Source organism: Hippocampus guttulatus, chromosome 18, assembly GCF_054856545.1.
Source record: "Hippocampus guttulatus isolate MCC_2025c chromosome 18, RoL_Hgut_1.0, whole genome shotgun sequence".
NCBI lineage: Eukaryota > Metazoa > Chordata > Actinopteri > Syngnathiformes > Syngnathidae > Hippocampus > Hippocampus guttulatus.
Window position 1 is genome coordinate 9,065,741 of NC_141278.1, and position 22,093 is coordinate 9,087,833.

Here is a 22,093-nt window from a genome sequence, read left to right on the forward strand (position 1 = left end):
GCCCGTATTTCGGCCTCCGCATCCTCCTCCTCCCGATTGGAGGGCACCATCAAATGCTCCCATTTTTTACTCGGGAATTGAGTTTCATAAGTGTGCTTCTTGCAATTCCACAGCGATGCGTCCGGCTTTCACGCCTCCTTGTGGAATTTTCCACACCTGCCGACGACTGACTGACTGTTGCACTGTGTGCGCGTGAGTGGCCCCGGCTGAGGCACAATAGGCGCACTGTTGCCTTGTAACGCGAGCGAGGCCCTCAATGGGAACACAATGGCCGCATTGGAAGAAGCCAATAAACAAAACGAAGGCAATTTTCTTTTTGGTGATGGGAGGGCGGGGGGGGGGGGAGGGGGCACTATCTTATGTAAAATGTGTAGCACAGTTTGCAGCGCAGAAAAAAAAAAAGCAGCAAATGTAGGTTGATAGTTGATAACAGCAGCAGCGGTTTGGACTTTTACCCGCTAGATTACACTTTTGTTTGCAGGAAGAAGTCAGTGAGTGTGGATGGGGTGCCGAAAGTCAAGTGTCCCAGAACACACGCGTTGTGCATTTTGGTTTGGACTTCATCTTAGCTATCAAAAAAAAAAAAAAAACTACAGTACATCAACCAGATTGCTCAACAGTTGATAAAAGTAGTGGCGGACTTTCACCCTAGGAAGAGTCAGTTTGTACCAGACCGGGAAACTTTCTATACTGTCTTCGAAAAGCAACAAATGTGCCTTTTATATGCTCTTTTACGATTATAGTAAATTGCCAACATTGCAAAAAAACGACGACAGCTCAACAGAATTACAAAGGTTGTCATTTATTGGCCATTCAATGGAGTTGAGGCTAGCAACACACGGCTAGTGGAAGCTAGCAGCGTAGCACTCCTTCACCGGTCTTGTTTGCATTTTCTAAGACTGTTACCGTCGCCACCGTGTCATTCCTACACAGGGCCGTCGCGCTATGACAATATTTTACAATGTCTGACCTTGATATCGATCGTCTCACTCAAGTGGCGATAAGACTGCCCTCCTTTGCCTCCGGGTGCCGATAAAACTGTTACTGAGTGACTCACCGGGCGGTGGACAGATTGAAGGTTTAATGGCGCTTGTTTGCTCCGTTTGCGCAAAGGTTAAGGTAAGAATAGTGCTTGAACATGTCCAGCCGCTATTTCCTGACTGTTTGCCGAGTATCTAAAGTTGCCGTGCCGCTCAGCTGACAGATGTTTAGCTTCTTCCGAGAAAGATGCCAGAGACATGACATGACATGACATGCTACGCGCGACGCCTTGGCATTTAGCATGAATTGCTCGCACTGCATGCTCCATTAGTTTGAATGAGGGCCAGGGCAACCGCGGAATTATAATTCATAAAAAAGGAGGGGAAAGATACACACACATACAGTACAAATGCCATTTATGGATATTAGCATCTAAGCATCCGCACGCAAGTGTGTATAAGTTAAACAATTCTTACCACAGCTTTTAGCTTCACCATGATCTGGTTATTTAGCTTTTAAGATGTTTCAGGGGCAGGTGTTGAAGTGCCCCACCAGAAGCAGAAGATGGCCCAACGCAAGGGAAATTTTTATCCAATCTTTTTTTTTTTTTCTCTTGGATTTTAGCATTAATAGCTCCTTCATGAAACATTCAAACAGCTGCGCAAACAGGCGATGATCGCAACTTTACAGCAGTCACTGCCGATTTTGCTTTTAGGGCACTGCTCCGACTTTTTGTGCAGTCAAAATGTGACGATAAAAAAAAAAAAAAACAGACGTGAGAAATGTTAGTATTTTTTTTTTCTGTCAGAAAGACACAAAAGAGTGAAGAATGGCGATCTTAACGGGGGGTGTCTTCCTGGATTTGTTTTGTGTCCTGTGATACACAACATGAAACAGAAATGTGATGTCACAAGCGGCGGAGCAACGGGTTTATAAATAAGCTATTTTTGAGGATGGCATGTTTTGGGGGCGAGGAACGACAACAATTGACATTTGGCACGGTTGCAGTCAAACATTCACCCTAGGCGTCAATGAACAACAAAACGCTACTAATCATTGCAGAATTGTTTGGGAGCATGGAACTTGGGTGTCTCGAGATCAACGGTCACGCTTGTTTGTTTTAATATTTGATCACAGAAGTGAACAATTAACACAAAGCAGGTCATATGAATCCAGCGTATTGTAAATCAAAGGTTAGTGACTCGGTATCACCGACTTCATGTTGAGACGCGTCAATAAAAAAAGGTGATTACGAATAATTGAAACTTTCAAAGGCAAGCAAATGTTTTATCTTGTTTGGAACTTGAAAATAAGCTTAAGAATCCCTTGATGTATTTTTTTTTAACTACAGGACATTTGTTGAATGCTCTTAAGGCATAGCATTGTACAATAAATTTTATTTGCATTTAACATTTAACATTCTTATAATGTATATAGGCGGCCCGGTTGACCAGTGGTTCATGCGTCGACCTCACAGTGCAGAGGTCATGGGTTCGATCCCTTCCTGTGTTGAGTTTCCATGTTCTCCGTGCGTGGGTTTTCTCTGGGTACTCCGGTTTCCTCCCACATTCCAAAAACATGCATTGCAGGCTGATTGTACGCTCAAAATCGTCCCTAAGTGTAAGTGTTTACGCGGATGGTTGTTCGTCTCTGTGTGCCCTGCGATTGGCTGGCAACCGGTTCAGGGTGTCCCCCACCTACTGCCTCAAGACGGCTGGGATAGGCTCCAGCACCCCCCGTGACCCTTGTGAGGATAAAGTGGATCGGAAAATGGATGGATAATGTGTATATCCGTTATAGTTACAATATTATGTATATTACAATTAAATGTTTTTTTCATTTTTTTAAATATTTAATATCTCTATTCTCTTCTGTGTACTTTTTATTTTTGAATACTTCCTAAAAACGATGTACACTTTATTTACAGTTTGAGTATTGCAATTAAATTAGTACTTTTTTTGTATTCTTTTTAACTTCTGTAAATCCATGTATTTTATTTTTGTACAGTAATTTTATTTCTTTACTCTTATGTATTTTTTTTGTCCATCAAAATATTTCTCTCCTCTTTCACGACATTGTTAAATCTGCATCACAATTACATTTGTGGACTTTTTTTCCACTCTTTGCATTCCATATCTCCATATTCAATTTTAAAAAATGTAGTTTTAATTTACTTTACTTACTTTATATATTTCCCTGTTGTAAATTTCATTCCTTAGTTTAATTAGTATTTAGTATTGTAGTTGCATTGATGGAAATGAAGAACTCAATCATCCATCCATCCATTTTCCGGTACCTCTGCACTAGGGTCGCGGGGGATGCTGGAGCCTATCCCAGCCGTCTCCGGGCAGTAGGCGGGGGACACCCTGAATCAGTTGCCAGCCAATCGCAGGGCACACAGAGACGAACAACCATCCACGCCCACACTCACACCTAGGGACAATTTAGAGTGTTCAATCAGCCTGCCATGCATATTTTTGGAATGTGGGAGGAAACCGGAGCACCCGGAGAAAACCCACGCAGGCCCGGGGAGAACATGCAAACTCCACACAGGGAGGCCGGAGCTGGAATCGAACCCGGTACCTCTGCACTGTGAAGCCGACGTGCTAACCACTGGACTACCGGGCCGCCGAACTCAACCATACTTTGATTTATTCATTGACTGTTTTATTTTTGCATGCTTATTGTACTAAATATCCCTGATTAAAATAAAAATGAAGACAAGACAAAATACCGAACATGAACTCATGACTAACAGATGGAATTGCTGGTTGTTGTTTTATTAATCACATGCTCCTGGTGACTAATTATTGACTGTGCTGGGTGTTGCCTCTGTGTGACGCAATCCACCCCCCCCCCCCCCAGGGTTGTGGTGGGCGTGGCTGCGCACGAGGACGACGAGTAAGACGTGACCAGGCGACCCGGATGCGGCAGTGCCGCCACGTGGCCAGATCAGGAAGTATTATGGAAAATTCACTTTGTAATGTTTGTATACAAAAATACAGGAGACTTGTGACAATTGTTTTTATTCATTTATTTATTTTTCTTTTACATTTTGGCTGTCAAACTTGATAAACGGTACCAAATGAACTATTACGTAGCAGCCGTAGGTTGAATGTTTTTTTTTTTCATTTCCGTTGTCATAAATCGCAAAGATGAACGCTCGTGTGACATCACCTACATGGGATATCGTTGGATTTGTAGTAATAATTAACAAAATAATCGTACCAGTCTTTTTAACGTGAATTGTATTTATATTACTTTTATTCTACTGTCGATGCATATAATTTAAAACTTCATTCAAATTGATCGATTTAAAAGTAATTCCAATTGAAATTTGATTTGAAATTTCAGCAGGCAGACAGGGGCAAAGATGATCCTTCCCACAATCCATCGCTGCGACGGATTATGGCGGTTTGAGCCACTTTGGGTGATCACAGCCTGAGACGGGGGTTAATCCTCACAAAGCACAAACACACACACACACAAACATGCAAACAAATTGCAAGACAAAGATTGTTACCTCAGCCAAGGAACTTTTTAGTTTTGTGGTTTTGGTATGTATTCCCCTGTGTGGATGTATAGATGGATTTCAGATTGTCAATGGCCACAACACAATTTGTGATAGATTTCTATTTTCATTTATTTTACATGCCCTATACTTTTGAATGTAAAAAATGCATTTCTAATTAGCATACTTTAAAAAGGATATTAAATGAAATATTTGTTTACATTTTAAATAAATTCCACATTATATTATTAGCCATAATATTATGACTGAGTATGATTTATTCCTGGTTCATCTTTTTCCCCAATCACATTAAACTAGAATAAGAACTAATTTTATGTATGGTATTAGAGTGTTTTACTGTTCATCTGTCAAACACAGACAAAAAAAAAAAACGATTGCATGCTAGTTCTCAATCTGGGTCGCTCCAATAATCTGCCGACAAACACACAAACATGAACCTCCCTTCCTCTGGTTGCCATGACGACGGGACTCATATGTTGCCTCCTGAACGTTATCAGTGTACAAAAGACGGTGTGACCCTGATACAGTCGGTCAAAATGGAACACCGCAGAAATGTGCACTTTTGAAAGAATGTCTTACATCAGAGAGCGTCTTATCCTTTCGTGCACATTAAACATTTTTGTTTATTGTGGAAAAAAGTGTGCAACCCCCCCCCCACCCCCCCGCCCGCCCCCCATCATGTTTAGCTCTTTGGCCTTTTCTGTGTGTGTGTGTGTGTGTTTGGAGGGGTGGCTGGGGGTTAAAATAAGGCAAATGTAAAAAAAAAACTACTCTCCCAATTATTTTTTCATTATAAATTATAAATTACACGTTAATTTTGTTCACGTCTGCTGGGTTAAATTCATTTGATTTAATTTAATTTGTATGATATACATTTCAAAAGGTGTACTGCTTATGTTTATCACATTATTGGCTAAATTGGCTTTTTCTACGTCTTCTGATAGTGATTGTGACCCCTACCTATTGTGGTGTGTGTTCAACAAACGAAAACAGCGACGTGTCATGTGTTTCCAGTGACCTGGAGTGAGCCTGAGTGACCACATAAAGGCGCCGCTGCACTTTAAAAATGTTCAGCGATGAAGGAATGGCTTCAAGATGGAAACGAGAAATTGTTTTCGATTCTAAATTCGAAATAAATACACACACAAAAAATCTTCCCAATAAAAAAGGGATGACAAAGAAGGAGGAGAAAGAGAAGCCACAGCAGCAGTACGAGGTTAACAATTACTTCCTGTGTTTCTAAGTAAAAATAATTCTCATAATTACTCACGTTGCAATGAGACTTTATGGCCACATATAAGCGCTGCTGCACTTGTTAAGGATGGTCAGCAGTGTACTGTTTTGTTCCTAGAAGACGAAGAAGACGAAAACGAAGAAGAAAGTCCAAACAGCAGCGGCAGTTGCATTGAATCACTTTTTAGCTCATGTTTTGTGTCGCGACTTTGAGAACAAGAGTTAGGTGACTGAAGGGATTAAAAATGACCCAGTCTGTCATAGTTCAAGTCGGACAGTGTGGAAACCAGATTGGTTGTCGCTTTTGGGATCTTGCTTTGCGAGAGCATGCCCATTTCAACAAAAAGGGATGCTATGACGATACCACCGGCACCTTTTTCCACAATCCGAATGGAGACTCTTGTGGTGAGAATGGGAGAATCCAACAGCTGAAAGCAAGAGCGGTGCTGCTGGACATGGAGGAGGGTGTGATCAGTGAGATCCTGAAGGGGCCTTTGGGAGAGATTTTCGACAGCACTCAGCTCCTCACAGGTGTGTCGGGTGCGGGCAACAACTGGGCAGTTGGACACATGACGTACGGTTCGAGCTCCAGGGACAAGATTGTGGATCAGCTGAGGAAGGCAGCAGAGCAGTGCCACTGTCTGCAATCTTTTTTTCTTATCCACTCGATGGGAGGAGGTACCGGTTCAGGGCTAGGGACCAAAGTACTGCGTCTTCTCGAGGATGAATTCCCTGAGGTGTGTCGTATTGTCATACCTGTCTACCCATCCGTGGACGATGATGTCATTGTGTCACCTTACAACAGTATGCTGGCCATGAGAGTGCTCACAGAGAATGCTGACTGTGTTCTGCTTGTAGAGAACCAGGCACTGGTCGAGATGTTAAAGATGGAATATGCGTGCCATGGTGGACAACACACGAAAGGCAACAAAGTCTCAGCAATGGATAGGCTGACTGGGCCAGAGAAGCCTTTCGATGCTATGAATGCCATTGTTGCTAACATGTTACTCAACCTTACTAGTTCTGCACGTTTTGAGGGTTCCCTCAACATGGATCTAAATGAAATTGCCATGAACCTGGTTCCTTTCCCTCGATTACACTATCTGGTTCCAAGTCTCAGTCCTGTCTCCGCATTGCCGCGTCACAGCGACTCAACCAGAAAACTGGATAAGCTCTTTAGCGATGTCTTCAGTAAAAGATACCAGTTAATCAAAACAGACCCGAAGCGCAGTCTCTACCTTGGCTGTGCCCTCATGCTAAGGGGGAATGTTCACATGTCAGACCTGCACCGAAATATTGAGAGGTTAAAGCCCACAGTGCCTTTTGTTTCATGGAACCCAGACGGCTGGAAGACAAGTCTTTGTTCTGTGCCTCCTGTTGGTCACTCTCAATCCCTGTTAGCCTTAGCCAACACCACTGCTATCAAATCCACATTCATGGAGATGAGAGAACGATTCTGCAAACTTTATAGGAAGAAGGCACACTTACACCATTACCTGCAAGTTGAGGGGATGGAGGAAAGTTTATTCTCAGAGGCCGTAACGTCCCTTGACTCTTTGATTGAGGAGTATCATGATCTGGATGCTGGCGTGGGGAAATTAATTCCTGCTGCAGCGAGATTAAAAATTGCAAAATAAAATACAGTCAAACCTCGGTTTTCGAACGTCTCGGTTCTCGACCAATTCGGTTTTCAACCAAAAATTTTGAGTTTTTTATGCCTCGGATGACGAACAAATTTCGGTTCTCGAACAAACTGGGCGCACTTGAATGCACCACTTAACTCCTCTCGCCTTCCTTCCACGAGGAAGTGACGCTTCCTCGTGTCGCTTTCCATTGTGAGCAGACGTGTTAAATAAACTTTTATTTTTTTAAAGACCGGGGTTTCGGTTTTCGAACAGCCTTCTGGAACGGATTATGGACGAAAACCGAGGTTTGACTGTACTGCTGAAATTTTGTGCTACTAGCAAATATAGCATAGTGTATGATTGTCTCAGTGTACAGCAACAACATTTTCAAGGATGAATTCAGACATGAACTGTGAATCATGATGAAATCAATCTTGATTGTAAACCAGCGTGAGCAACACAAAGCTGGATTGGTTACATTAAACAGAGATTTTTTTAAATCCCCCCCAAAAGATACTTAATTTCTAAATTGAAATCACTACATCCGCGTAGTGCACAATGCACTACCTCACTTTAACCCACAATAGTCACAGTTTCCGTTGTTTATATTGTTTAGATGTACATAATTATTTCTTTTTATACAGTGTAGTTGCTATCTTTAGCTGTGTTTTATTGCACATCATGTTTGCACTGAGGATTGAGAGGAAATACATTTCAACTGTGCTGCATGTTATACATAAAGCATATTTGACAATAAAGATGACCTTGCTTGACCTTATGTGCAGTAATCTACTGCAGATCGTCCACATCCAATATGGCCGACGCGCTGACGTACCAGAGCATTAGCCTGATACGATAATGGTGAGTATTATGACTATGGTGCAAAACAAAAGCTTGTTTATTGGTGGTCGAACGACAATGAATCACGTGAATGTTAACCATTGTTTAGATTAAAATGTAGAATTTCGATAATGTAAGAGCGTCACAACGACAGTAAGTGTTTCTAGGCATCTTTTTAAGCTGTAGTATATAGGGTCACGTATGTACAATTAAATATGTTCAAGTAATCAAATATATTGTGTACAATTGGTCATCACGCTCTTAAAATTTCAAAAATAATTTTGAATACATTTGAATTAAAAATGGACATTTTGAACGTTCAAATTCAGGCAGTGATGAACGCGTCATAGCAAGATACGGAAGTGCCTCGCGCAGGCAACCGTGCTATGCTAGGCTAGTCAAGAATGGCGCTGCGTGAGCGGTGTGCTAACATGTTTTAATTTTAGGTGGTTGTATTTTCGCGTATGGAGCATTTAAAGTAAGCAAAATAAATAACAATACAAATCAAGAAGCATCTATATAGGAAACTGTAACACCAACGCTAACGCTGGTCGGTAAGGCGGCTAAGCGACGACTTTTGTGCGGCGGTCGACATGTCCTCGTTCTCCGAAGCTGCTCTCGAGAAGAAACTGTCCGAGCTAAGCAACTCTCAGCAGAGCGTCCAGACGCTGTCTCTTTGGCTCATCCACCACAGGAAGCACTCAAAGACCATCGTGCACGTTTGGTACAACGAGCTCGTTAAAGGTAAGCGAAGTCCGGGCATCTGAAAGCGTTCTTTGTCAGCAAGGTCGTGGTGCAGGCGACCTCCGGGGGACCAGCGACCAAGTGCGTAATGTGTCTTGTGTTTACAATTATAGATAATGGATCGTGACGAAAGTACTTGCGATCAGCCTAACCAGGAATTAAAACCTTTAACTCATCAGATCAAGACCGGCCTTGAGTGTTACATCTGCTTTAGCCGTCAGCAGCTTCTTGATGTTGCAGTCTAAGTTCTCTTATCACGACATGAGTACTCTCCTTGCTTGTGTGTGCAGCTCCGGTGTCACGCAAGCTGACTTTCCTCTACTTGGCTAATGACGTCATTCAGAACAGCAAACGGAAAGGACCGGAGTTCACGCAGGATTTCGCACCGGTCATCGTTGATGCCTTCAAACATGTTTACAGGTATGCTTGCACTACGCGCTCCTGTGTGCGGGCGCGCGTGTGTGTGTATCTGTACTGTATATGTGCCTTACGTTAGTCCAGGGGTCACCAAATAGTACCCAATGTATTCAGTGTTTTCACATGGATGAAGTAGTTATTCTAAACATACAATTTGAAGGTCATTTTTGCAAATGTATTATTCCAGAAGTGTGTATGAAACTGGTAACGGGGATACATGAATCAGTAGCCAACAGTGACCCCTGACCTTGTGCTAACCCAGTGTCGCAAACAAATTGTAGCCTTCAGTTTGTTGTCATGGTGTGCGTTGACCCTCAGAGAGTGCGAGGACGGTTGTAAGAAGCAATTAGGCCGGGTGTTGTCCATCTGGCAGGAGAGAGCCGTCTACGAAAACGAGCTCCTCGACCAGCTGTCCAGAGTCCTCTGTAAGCTCCCGTTTGCTTTTCGTCTCACGCGTAATTGCAACAGTATGCTGATGAGTCATCGTCTTCTGTGATGTTGCGCAGATGGCGAGAAGAAGCCCATGAAGAGGTCCTACGAGTCCATCCAAGCCCTGAACGACAACTTTTCAGGACAGACTTCTCCAGCCGAGCCCCCACAGGTCCTGGCCTTGACTGTGTAGTAAAAGGGGATGAAATTGAAACGGTTTCCACAATCTATTGTCCACATTTCCCAAAATATATCATACTGGGTGGCTGTGGGGCTTTTTCCTCACTGCAACGAGGGGCTCTAAAGCGCCCGCGCCAGCCTGAAGCCCCGCTCCACACGCTGTAATGAATACGCTCACATCTGGGGGCACTCTCAGGCGGCCACATGAGTGCAAAGTACTGGTCCACACACATGATGTGCACTTGCAGCAGACAGTGAGATGCTCTAAAGCAGACACGTCAGCCAAAAGACCCAGTTCTCACTCTGACTGTCATTTCTGACTTCTTGAAAAAAATAATAAAATCCTCCCTTTTGGGACGTCCACTTATCTCACCGTGACGCACACATGGACGACGGGGCGCTCTAAAGCAGCCACGCCAAGCTCAAAACCCCAACCCACACAATGGCTATCAACTCAAGGATTTAAAAAAAATTTATTGTCCACTTCTTTTCCCCTCCTAACACGTCCACCTTTCTCACCATGACACGTGCACACATATGGGTGACAATGAGGTGCTTTACAGCAGCCACACAAGCACAAGGCCCAGCTCAAAATCCCCCTTTTTTACACCACTTGTAAATGCTGAAGAGCCCAATGGCATTGACATCATCGAATTATCTAAATGCATGAAGCTGCCTCTGGGGAAAATGAATGTATCTTTCCCTTTATTCAGGAAGTGACTTTCTTCTGGTTTCTGATCGGCCCGAGGCGGCCGCCGTCATAAAACGCGCTTGAGTTTGAGGCTTCATGTTGTGCTGGTGTCGTCCTGACAGACGTCTGAGTTGATCCGAGCGCTTCAGGAGCTGGAGAACGCCACCTCGGAAGACTCACTCCTGCGTCAGCGCATTTCCTCGCTGCCCGCCGAGGTGCAGGACACGTCGCTGCTGCACAGGATCACAGGTAGGCGGAGACATTGGACTCACGTCAGACATCTTTTATGACGTTCGGCGTCGTGGTGCTGTTATTTTTATCGGCATTCGCACGCCACAACGTTAACTATACTTGATGAATCTCAGAACAAAGTCAAATTGGATCTTGTACAAGAATATCTGACATCTGAAGAATTTTTGTTCCTCAATGTAAAATGAATTTTTAAAATTAATTTTAAAAACTTTTAATCAAAACTGAGCAATGTTTTTCACAGCTTTGACATAAAAAAAATATACATGTAAATGGGCATTTTTTAGCTATGTCAGAATTGATTAACTGGTCATTTTCTTAATTTACTTCAAATATGAGTTTTAAAATTTCACATATTTTAGTTTGGTTAAAAAAAAGTATTTTCTAAAGTTTTTGGCCCAGCTCTTAACGATTGTTGTGTGGACCAGTACTTATAATATGTATATGAATATTTATTTATTTGCATTTTGTTTGTCATGTCAGACTTGTACGGTAGTTATTTTTTATCTACTTCTGTATTTCATACAAAGTATTTTGAAATGGTATTTAATTTTTTTATTTGGCCGTACCGTTTAAAGTAGTTCTTTTGGGTTGGGACAAATGAAGTGTGTATCACATCCTATTGCGTTTCTGTCTCAGATAAGGAGTCTGGCGCACGTTTTTCGCGCCAGGTGGACGACGCCTGCATGCTGCTGGCCGATTACAGCGGCCGCCTGGCAGCCGAAATCGACGACCGGCGGCAGCTGACGCGCACGCTGACCAGCTTCCTGCAGAGCCAGCGGGACGGTCTGGTGCACAACGAGCACAAACTCGAGGTCCGTAATAAGTTTTTTTTGGGGGGGGGGGGGGGGGGGGTTGAGTCACTTCGTAATAATTTTTTAAAGAAGGGGAGGACGGCGGGGGGAGGACTGATCTTGTTGTTTGGTGCTGTTTTTTTGCCAAAGGTTTGCTTTTTGTGATACATTTCTTTTAAATCAAGATGTTGTAAATGTAATTAATTTTACAAGACAAAAATCCAGATTTCCGTGGCTTTTTCTTTCTCCTTTTCCAGGAATACAAACGCAAACTGGCCCGAGTGAGCCAGGTCCGAAAAGAGCTGCGATCCCGCTTGAACAATCTCCCAGGCGGACTACACAACTCCTCCACCTGACATTCAACCTGGGATCGCTCTCTCCTCTTTTAGCAGTTTGTTGTCTTTTTTTTCCAGTGCAAATAACAGCAGTGTGTTTTCAATCCCTTCACCTTGTTTTGCTCATTTAATGCATATTATTATTGCTTTTTTTTTGTTTTTTGTTCCCATGTATACTCATTATAGCCCGCCCTTCTTGCCAACTTGTTTTGTCCAATATTCTGTATGAACTGTTCATTCAAGATCCAATTGCAAAAGTGTGATTAAGGAGTCAGTGTACATAGCGGTAAGAATACGTGGCTGCATGTAAATATCTTATGTATGAATTCATGTCAATATGAAATTTTTCCATTCTGTTTGTGGCATTTTGTACATATCCGCTGGTGTCCAATAAAGAAAAATGGCTATGAAGGTACTGTATACCTCTGCCTTCTGTGGTGGGATTTGCATTTCCAATATGTTTTTTCAGGATCAAAATCAAAACTTTGAACTGAAAAAAAAACAGTGTCTACTGTATATGATTTTTGTTGTCTTTTTATAAGAAATTCAGTGTATTGTAAGACAATTTGTTCATTCGAATTCCGATTTTAAAGTGTTTTAAACAGAATTGGTTAGGATGCTTATTTTTTAATAAACTGAATTTATTTCAACATGTTTTTTCCCACGTGTTTTAATATTCAAAACCAGATGTTAATTTTTCGAAAATTCTGTGTTAGAAATTGAGATTCAAACTCAAATGGCCCTGAAGGTCCAGGTCTTTTTTTGGTCGTTGGATATTACGGTTGGAAGCGGATATTGAAAAGAAAAACGACTAGTTATTTCATTTTTGTTTTAAAATGAAAACAAAATTGAAAGACCGCTTGATTTTCTCGTTTGTTGACTGGAACGAGTAAAGAAAAGTCTAGTAACAGGTTTTTTTTTTTTACATTTTTATTTCTACCACAAAAACAGAATACAGTATAGCACGAGGCACAAATGCAAAAAAAAAAAACAATCGTCACGACACTGTTGATTCCCGGAAGTTGTCACCGACAGCATTTCTCCTACTGACCAGGAGATGGCGACAGCGTGACGACAAGACGATATCGTGTTGTGTAATGAGAATTAGGTTGCCGTACTTTATGGCATGTGATTAAGTTTTGTCGCGTGAAATGGAAGCCCTAATTTCCAGGGTAACCTAAAGCAGTCATCATGACAAGATCACGCTGCTTTTTTTAATTTAAATTGGGCATGCAGTATAGCGCTGAGTCGAGAGGGGGCGTCGATGATAATTTCATCTACATACTATGTGCTCACCCGGAAGTGGATGGTTTGGAGTCGCAAACCAACAAATTGACTAGGAGTAGCATTGTTTCCGATGAAGATTAAATAGTAAGACGAATGATATACTTATCGTCCTAAAATATTACTTGAACGGAAATATAGTCAATACATCTTTCATTTTATGGTTTACGTTAAAACCGAAATAGCTTCCATTTCAAGCCACGTTGCCTTTGCATGCTAGTTAGCTTAGTCTCAAGTGCTATCGTCAGCGCTCCTGGTGAAATTTAAACGAAAAGATCGAGTTCAGTAGTAATGGACGGGTTGACAACTCCGTACGAAGATGACTCGGAAACGGAGTTCATGGAATGTTCGGTAAGCGAGCGAAAATGGAGTGTGGCATCGTCGTAATTTCGTAAGATTGTTGACTTTTTGTTTTTCATTCGTCAAGGTGTGCGAAGTATACGTAAAGGGCCTCGATTTGTTAAAGATACATGGGACCACGCCGGGACACTTAAAGGTACATACCATTTTGTCATAATAAAACATGATTGTTGTACACGACTCCAGTCGTCCCACAAAAAGATGAGTTCTGTTAGAAATGACCTCTTTCAGAATGGTGAAATGTTGAGTCTGTATTAAAGCGCTGTATTGACTCATTGGATAAAGTTTTTAGCTTTATTTTAAGCATTTGGAGCCAAAACGGGAGCCAGCAAGAAGGAGCCTTCGGGACGCTGTTCAGCCACCAAGGAGCAATAGATCAGGCATTCTACATCTTTTCATGACAATAAACATTGCAAAACCACTTGGCTGTCAACCAGGAGTGAAGAAAACGCGTGGTCTTGATGTTCACAGAAGAAAAGACGACATCCCTTTTCTGCTTTTCCCACCAAGTCTTGGCATATGGCGAACATGGCTTGTTTTCTGCTCTGCAGCCATTTGTTGTCTTGATGCCACTGTGTACCACAAGTACTGACGAGCTTGAAACAGTCTTGATTACATCTTGAGACTCAAGAATGTCAAGGAAGAGGAAAACTCAATTTTCACCCCCTAGGTTTTACTAGCTCTCCAATCTCTGACACACACTCCAACTTTCATACACCACTTTTGGGGGGTCCGTGGCTCATCTCGAACCAAACACCTTCTGGTCCTAATCAACTGAATCAATACTCACATCTTAGTGTCGCTTCTTTGTCAAACTCTTTTCTCTTTGATGTTTGTCTTGTCTTCTCTTGGATACCTTGATAAGAACATTTGGGATCAGACCCTCTTGAGTACATTCGACCTGAATCAAGCAATGCCTTGTTCTTTTATTGTACCCGAAAACAACTTTTGTAAGGATGGAGGACTTTGTAAGTTTAGTCACCTGTGATCCCGTTTGTCCACTTTGTCCGCTCCCCCCCCCCCCCCCCAAATCAGTACAATCAAATTTTTGACTGGTAGTTGAGTGCTTGGTTCTCCTTAAAATGAATGTATCAAATGACCTCAATGTTAAAGATGTCTGTTTCCACCGTAGAGCCATCAACACGTGCTCAGCAATGACTGATTTTTATTTTTTAATTGCTCTCCTTTCATCCCCTGGCAGAAAGAGGATGCCGCCGTCGCCGCTGGTAAGTAGACTCAGTTGTCCATCAAGCCGTTTGGGGTCTGCCATGGCCTCTCGTATGTTAGCTCAACTTTCCTGTCAGCCTGTTATGTACAGGTGCACACGCAAAGGCAGGAACTGTTGCTTGTTCTTTGCAGACATTTTCCATGTCTATGAAATTGTGGTCGTTTGCTATCAGCCACTGATATTTTCAATCGGATTATCAAGTCTTCACTTCCGAGTCCCGGCAAAGTTCTACAGAATTTTCATTGCGGTGGTGTTGCAGAGAACAAAGTCCTGTAATGGTTGTGGCAACTCAACGAAAACAAAATCCATGACCAACCAGTTGCAAGAAATTGAGGAAGTTTGTCTGCTTTAAATTCATGTCATTGTTATTCTTTTGGAATCATAGCTTTGTGTTGGGAAATGAAGTTACTGGGAATGTTTTTATACATAGCACCAGACTCAACTTGTGGGTTCCAACAGAGTTCTCCCATGTTCTCCTAGTGGTGATCTTGTAGGGAATCGTGTTCTGACACTTTCCGTACTGCTGCAACTCATCTGAGGCAAAATCCAAGACCAACCAGATGCAGGCAACGCGGGAAGCTCATTTTTTTTCCTGTCTCCATTTATCATTTGTTTCTGTCGCCATTGTAGCTTTGTGTTGCGAAGTTGACCAATTTTTTCCCCCCTACAGAAGAACTGAAGTTCTAAAGTGCTGTAAGTGTAGCGTTGTTCTTGGGCACCCAAAGCTTGGTTCTTGAGTTTGGTTCTTCTCTTGAGGAACTTTAACTTGGTTCTTCTTGGTTCTTGAGTACATGTAGTGATGCTCTTTTTTTTATTTTTTTGTGTTTTTGTGTTGATGCTGCACAAAGCTGCATTACTTTCTGTAAACGGTGCCTGGCTCTTGTAGTTGCGACTTTTTTTTTTTTTGTAAATCAGAATTATCTTTATTGGCCAACTATGTAGAACACACAAGGAATTTGTCCCCGGTAGTACAAGCTGCCCGAGTACCATCAATAACAAGCAACTACGATAAACAAGGACATGACAAATAAGTATGGAAAGATATGCCATAATGTAAGGGTACCGTTGTGCCGGTAGTACCACCCAATGACAGCTGTGAGACAATGTGCAAAGTATCAAGCAGAGCTAAAGTGATCGATCAGTGGTAGAATAAATTTCCCCAGTGTGGGACAAATAAAGGATATCTTAATCTTAATACAATACTAGCACAGTTGGTGCAGAAAATCATTGCGCCATTTTAAAGTGACGAGTAGCCGTATTTGTAGAGCACGTTTAAGTGCAATTGTACAGAAGTCCTTGAGCGCTTAAAAGTGTCTGGTGCTGTGGAATAGAGATCACTGACAATGGTTCAAGTAAGTACAGAGCTGGAGCTACAATGATTATTGCGGTCATGCTCTTCCACAGTGGTGTGCAAAATTGCAAAGAGCCACTATACAAGTCGATTTGGGTTACTGTTTCGAGAGTTAATGGCTAGAGGGAAGAAGCGGTTTGAATATCTGCTGGTTTTGGTTCACTGCCCGTTGCAGTGAGATTTTGTCCTTTTTTGTGGCGACCCCAAACCAAACCGTGAATGGAAGAACACAGGATTGATTCGATGACTGCCGTGTGGAACTGTCTTAGCACCTCCCACTTCATGTCCGTGGAGACTGTGATTCCCAGGAACTTGAAGGTCTCGACGCTTGGCACAGGGCAGTTGGACAGTGCGAGGGGCAGCTGTGGTGAGGGATGTTTCCTGAAGTCAACGATCATCTCTACCGTCTTGAGCGTGTTCAGCTCCAGGTTGTGTTGGCTGCACCAGAATACCCTAACGATTAACAAAGCAGGCTGGATCAGAAACCTCCAGGATTGATCGCTCACTATTCTGTTTTTTATTTTTATCCTTTACCGTGCCGGGTTTTGGTCATATGGGCAATGGCGTCACCTCTTTTTTTTCCTAGCATGCGGACCCCCGTAGAGGGTTTTACTTGAGAACTTTTCTTCTGGAGGTCTTGAAAGGTTCACGCTGACATCGAAAATTCTTCTGATTTTCTTGAGGCATCATTCCCAGTATGGACATCACTTGAATAGGTGTCCCAACGTGCAACAATGCCAAACTTGCTCTCTATGCATGCATACGTATAATGACTTAGAGAAGGTGAACATTTTGTCAATTATAAAAATAAACTCATTCACTCCCAAAGACGTTTTTAAACGTCTTTTCAGACTTGGTCTAAACTTGGCTGGTACTGAATGAATTAACCAGGTTCAGAAAATAAATGAACGTGGCGTTCTAGTCTTTTCGGTTATAATTTAAGCAGTGTACTGTAAGAAAAAACTCAAAATGGATTCAACTCTTGCCTTGTCGTCATGCGTCTTTTTTTTTTTTTTTTTGGGTGGTGCTGTCAGGTCACATGGTCCGAAAACAAATCATCCCCAAGTTTGACGATATTTTACAATACGTGGATTACCTGAACCTTGACGAACCAGTAATCGGTACGTACCGCAGAGCGCACTTTTCAGCTCTTAAATTAATGTGCCGTAAGAATCGTGTTCTCCCATTTCAGGTTTAAACTTCTTGGAAGAGGTGCCGTGTGTGAATGCGGCCCATGCCAGTATGGGGCCCCGATACACATGCACGCTTTGTAACATCACCGGGTACCCCCCGGAAATGATCCATCATGTGATTGGGCGAAGACACAGGCAGAAATATATTGTAATACAGTTCATATTTCTACACATTTTTCAAAAAAATTAATAATAATAGTGTGACACAAAGCAATGTATCATTGCAGGAGAACAAGCGTCCAGATCTGGTTACTTGGGATAAACACTTGGCGATGCAAACGGGCAAAGTCATTCGCACCAGAGCGGAGATCATCGCCCGGCAGGACGGAAGCGGATGTCCCAAAGTAAGATGCGTGCTCTTCTAACTTGTCCTCATATCCAAAAAGTGAAAAGGAAGAACCACAAAAAAAACCAAAAAAACTTCTGTTTATGTTGCAGCCGATGAAGAAAATGCAGAATGTGGGAAACCGAATGACAAGAGGTAAATAAATACACAGTAAGAGCGCCTGCAGTTATGAGTGCAAACAAACGGTGGCAGAAATAGGTCGCGGTGTTGTCATGGCGACAGTTTATGCATCAATAAATCCGATTCGTACAAGCAAAGGTACCTCCATCTTGTTTTCTGACGACCAATAGGTGGTTTTTCCAAAGTGCGGGTAGCTTGGTTCAAGTGAAACCGTGGCTTGCTTCTTTTTGGTTCGTGACTTATTTCGAGTCTTGAGGACTGGGAGCTTGGTTCTTGCGGACCAGTAGCTTGATTCTCATTGGTTCTTGAATGCGTGCTTTCTTTTGTTACCTGTAATTTTCTCTCTTGATACTTGAGTACCTGCAGCTTGGCTCACAAATACACAATGAAGTGACTGCTGTACAGGTTGGGCAGTGGTGGCGATTTCAATGTTCAAAGTTGCTTGTGTAGTTCCCCCCTGGCAGATGCCGAAGGTCGACCCACCGAACATCTCAGGCCAGCTCCAATGGAAGCAGGAATCCCAAGACACGGACCGCGGTCGTTTTTTGCCGGATCCTGTGAGCAGAGCCCCGTTCGTCCCGGCCGAGGCTCGCCCGATGAATTTGGCGGGAGGCAGACAGTTGACAATGCTGTGGGATCAGCAGCCGGCGAAGGCGGACGGCTGGGAGAGGTTTCCTCTTCAGGGAAAGAGTTCGGACCTGGGTTATCGTCTCCATAATGATGTCACACAAAAAAGAACGGTGGAGCCCTACAAGGAGACACAATGGGGTTGGGATCGACCCGCAGAGGGTTACACCACCTACGGAGAGCAGGGAGCCAAAAATGAGTTTTTGACAGAGGAGGGAAGGAGTCAGTTTCAGCCCCTGTGTCTTGATTATCAGCATAGTCCTGGCTTTCAAGGAGATGACCAGCAGTGGTCCGCTGACAATGATCGAGGTGTGAGGCTCGGAACAAACGTGCCGAAACCTCCCACGAGGAATGTTCGGTTACCTTCGGACAAGCCTATTGCGCATTTGACGGATTACAATCACGGAATGCGACCAGCAAAGTCGTTTTCGGCTGTAGCCGCCAACTCCCAGACTCCTCAGGAAGTTTCCAGGAGCATGTCGGCCATTCCGGAGCCTTTCCGCCGCTTCATGAGGGGTCCTGCAGGCGACGAGGTATCCGGTAGACGCAAAAGAAAGAGTCGCTTCTCGGACGCCACACCTGAGGAGGTGGCGGTGGCCAACACGATGTAAGCAAGTTCTTGTTCGTGTTCTTTTGTTCTTGTTGCCATGAGTTAACTTCCCCGGATTATTGGTCAACAGGTTCAATGCCGGACCCCGAGATGCCAAGCTCAGAGCTCCTCTGGAATCAGGCGGTGGAACGTACCAGCGGGAGACCCGCAGAACGATGCGGCATCCCGATCGGTTCTCACATTCACAGGTAGTGCATCGTGATCCAAATGACAATTTCTCTTAATACCCATCATCCCATGCCAGGTTTTGGGGAGTATTAACATTAGCCGATGTGGTAAATGTACCAATGTTGACTTGCAAATGTCCTAGTTTTCGAGGTAAATGTCACATAGTGTCAGAGATGTTCACTCGGACAGTTGAACAACCAGACTCAAGGAAGAGATTGTCTTTTCTGCCGGCAGGAGGCGCAGTTTTCTACGAAGCCACTCCGTGTGCGCTTACCAACTGACACCTGACCCCTGCAACCTCTGCCGGCCCTTTTATTGATTGTGTATGCAAATTACGAGTGATATATCAGAAAAACACTCCCTTCATCACGTCACACCTCTCAACCCAGCCCACCGATACGCCCCTCACAGGCCAAAACATCTCTCGGTACAAACAATGGCTTATCATGCTGCCCTCCCGATGTTGAACCTTCCTGCCGACATTATCAGTTAATGAGGACTTGGCTTTATTCACTTCAAGTTGGCCCTTTTTTCTGTGTGCTCCATTGTGTACAAGTTGTGAGAACATGCCGTTCGAGGTCAATCAAGCATATACTGAAATGAAACTTTAAAACATGATAATATTAGGTTCGTCTTTCTCCATCACATAGTCAAAGTGAATGGGGGAAACACTTTGGGGTGGAGTTTACCATCGTTTGTCGAAAGCAATGCCGTCCTCCTGCAGTCCTAATTGGCCGGGTTCCGTGTAAAAGGCCTTTTTGTTTGTTTCTCTTTTCAATCAGCAAAACAGTCCTGCAATTCTGCAGACGCCCTCACAACGCGACAAGACATTCCAGGAAGAGTCCGACTTCAGAAGAGCTGAAGACTGTTACGGAGGAGGAAGAGACTGGAACAACACGCGTGATGGCCAGCAGGTGGACCAGCATCAAGGATGCAGTGAGCCGAGCGATTTGAACAGTCACCGCTACAAAGGTACTGAGTGTAAGTTTCACAACATCAGCTCTCTATCCAGAATCTATCTTGTCACCTTTTCTCCTGTGCTTCAGCGGATTTTGCCCAGCAACAGATGTACACGACATCTCGTCTGGATGAGCAAGCACAGTTTCCACAACAATTCCAAGGAGGCGGCCAGCAGCGGCTACAGTTCCAGCAGTGTGACCAGCAACAGTTCTCCAAGAGTTTTTTTGATTCCCGTTCGCCGCCATTGGACATGGAGAGGCCTGTCGGGTTGCACCGGAAGCCTCAGTACTCCAAAAGTCTGCAAAAACTCACATCCACTATCCTGGAATTACTGTCCAGGAATTCATCCTTACAATAATTAGTGTCTCATAGCCTCAGTTTTGAATTAAATGTTTCAAATAATATGTTATCTTTGTGGGCGGCCCGGTAGTCCAGTGGTTAGCACATCGGCTTCACAGTGCAGAGGTACGTTGATTTAAATGCGCCACCTTAAATATCCAGATCAATCAAATATCCAATTCGATTCCAGCTCCGGCCTCCCTGTGTGGAGTTTGCATGTTCTCCCCGGGCGCTCCGGTTTCCTCCCACATTCCGAAGACATGCATGGCAGGCTGATTGGACGCTCTAAATTGTCCCAAGGTGTGAGTGTGGGCGTGGATGGTTGTTCGTCTCTGTGTGCCCTGCAATTGGCTGGCAACTGATTCAGGGTGTCCCCCGCCTACTGCCCGGAGACGGCTGGGATAGGCTCCAGCACCCCCCGCGACCCTAGTGAGGATCAAGCGGTTCGGAAAATGGATGGATGGATGTTATCTTTGTTGACTACGCAACAATTTCTTTACTGTATGTTCTCGTTACGGTTGCGTGAGCGCTAAAACCTAAATTGGATGACTTTGGGTGAAGGTGATGTTCAATATGTTGTCATTACGGTTGCGAGAGAGCTAAAACCTAAATTGGTTGACTTTGGGTGAAGGTGATGTTCAGCTTGGACTGGTCATCAGCCAGTCACAAAAAGATAAACAAGCACATCTGTGATCTTTGATGCAATGATACCCGACCAGGTTGCCGTGTGAGATGATCCAATTTCACCCAATTTGTGTTTGAATGTAAAACTGCCTGATTTTGGAGTGTATGAGAAGGCCCACACCAGGACGGGGAGAACTTCGCAATTTGAGACGGATGTGCTCACCACTTACACAGCGTGCACCTTTTCCATTGTTGATTATTTTTCAGGAGACGTGAATAAAACATTTGTCGACTGCCTTGTATTGTCACCTTTTGCTAACCGATGCCAAAATAGGTTCTTAAGAGTTTGAGTATAAGTCACTTCATTTTTTCTGTTTATGTGCTTGGATACAATGTGAGGGGAATATTTTTCTTTGACATATTTGTGAATGTCTGCCTACTGTTTTTTTTTTGTGTGTGTGTCTTAGAAGCCCATGTGGGCTGGGCATCCAAAATGGTGCATGACAGTGTCATAGTAACTAAACTTTAATATGCAACACTATTCCATGTAAGTGCCAACATCTCATTACCATTATTTTATAGTTTGCAATTACTCTTGAAATACACACCAAAAAAAATATGGCCACTGTACTTGGTACAGGAATTTGCTGTAGTATTTTTTTTTTAATTAAGTCAAATAGACACAAAAATAGGGCAACTGAAACAATTAGTTATGAAATATGTTTCACCTTGTTAATGAAGACCTTTTACACAAACATTTATTTTGCAGTTTTTATTTTTTAACTACAAATAGAATAAAAATCGAATTTTATGAAACACAAAAACACTGATAT

General features: G+C 43.2%; 3 protein-coding genes across 4 annotated transcripts; all 3 read left to right on the forward strand.

Moving 5' to 3' along the window:
- The first annotated feature begins 5,453 nt into the window (after nucleotides 1–5,453).
- tube1 (tubulin, epsilon 1) lies at nucleotides 5,454–8,366 on the forward strand. The gene has a single exon (XM_086137268.1). It carries the CDS (start codon nucleotides 5,992–5,994, stop codon nucleotides 7,381–7,383), a length of 1,392 nt encoding a protein of 463 aa, XP_085993394.1. The 5' UTR covers nucleotides 5,454–5,991; the 3' UTR covers nucleotides 7,384–8,366.
- Nucleotides 8,367–8,587: 221 nt separating this feature from the next.
- On the forward strand, nucleotides 8,588–12,700 carry LOC147191060 (regulation of nuclear pre-mRNA domain-containing protein 1A-like). Its single transcript, XM_086137269.1, has 7 exons — nucleotides 8,588–8,955; nucleotides 9,246–9,375; nucleotides 9,691–9,797; nucleotides 9,879–9,973; nucleotides 10,795–10,921; nucleotides 11,561–11,736; nucleotides 11,973–12,700. The coding sequence occupies exons 1-7, from the start codon at nucleotides 8,805–8,807 to the stop codon at nucleotides 12,069–12,071; spliced, it is 885 nt and encodes a 294-aa protein (XP_085993395.1). The 5' UTR covers nucleotides 8,588–8,804; the 3' UTR covers nucleotides 12,072–12,700.
- A 664-nt stretch (nucleotides 12,701–13,364) lies between these two features.
- Nucleotides 13,365–21,557, forward strand: LOC147191061 (uncharacterized). Of its 2 annotated transcripts, XM_086137298.1 has the most exons (11): nucleotides 13,365–13,685; nucleotides 13,762–13,830; nucleotides 14,896–14,920; nucleotides 17,308–17,394; nucleotides 17,466–17,614; nucleotides 17,694–17,810; nucleotides 17,905–17,947; nucleotides 18,383–19,166; nucleotides 19,240–19,357; nucleotides 20,120–20,309; nucleotides 20,384–21,557. In XM_086137298.1, exons 1-11 carry the CDS (start codon nucleotides 13,626–13,628, stop codon nucleotides 20,653–20,655), a joined length of 1,914 nt encoding a protein of 637 aa, XP_085993424.1. In that variant the 5' UTR covers nucleotides 13,365–13,625; the 3' UTR covers nucleotides 20,656–21,557. The 2 variants fall into 2 exon arrangements, with proteins under 2 accessions (XP_085993424.1, XP_085993425.1); XM_086137299.1 differs by lacking the exon at nucleotides 14,896–14,920.
- Nucleotides 21,558–22,093: the final 536 nt, after the last annotated feature.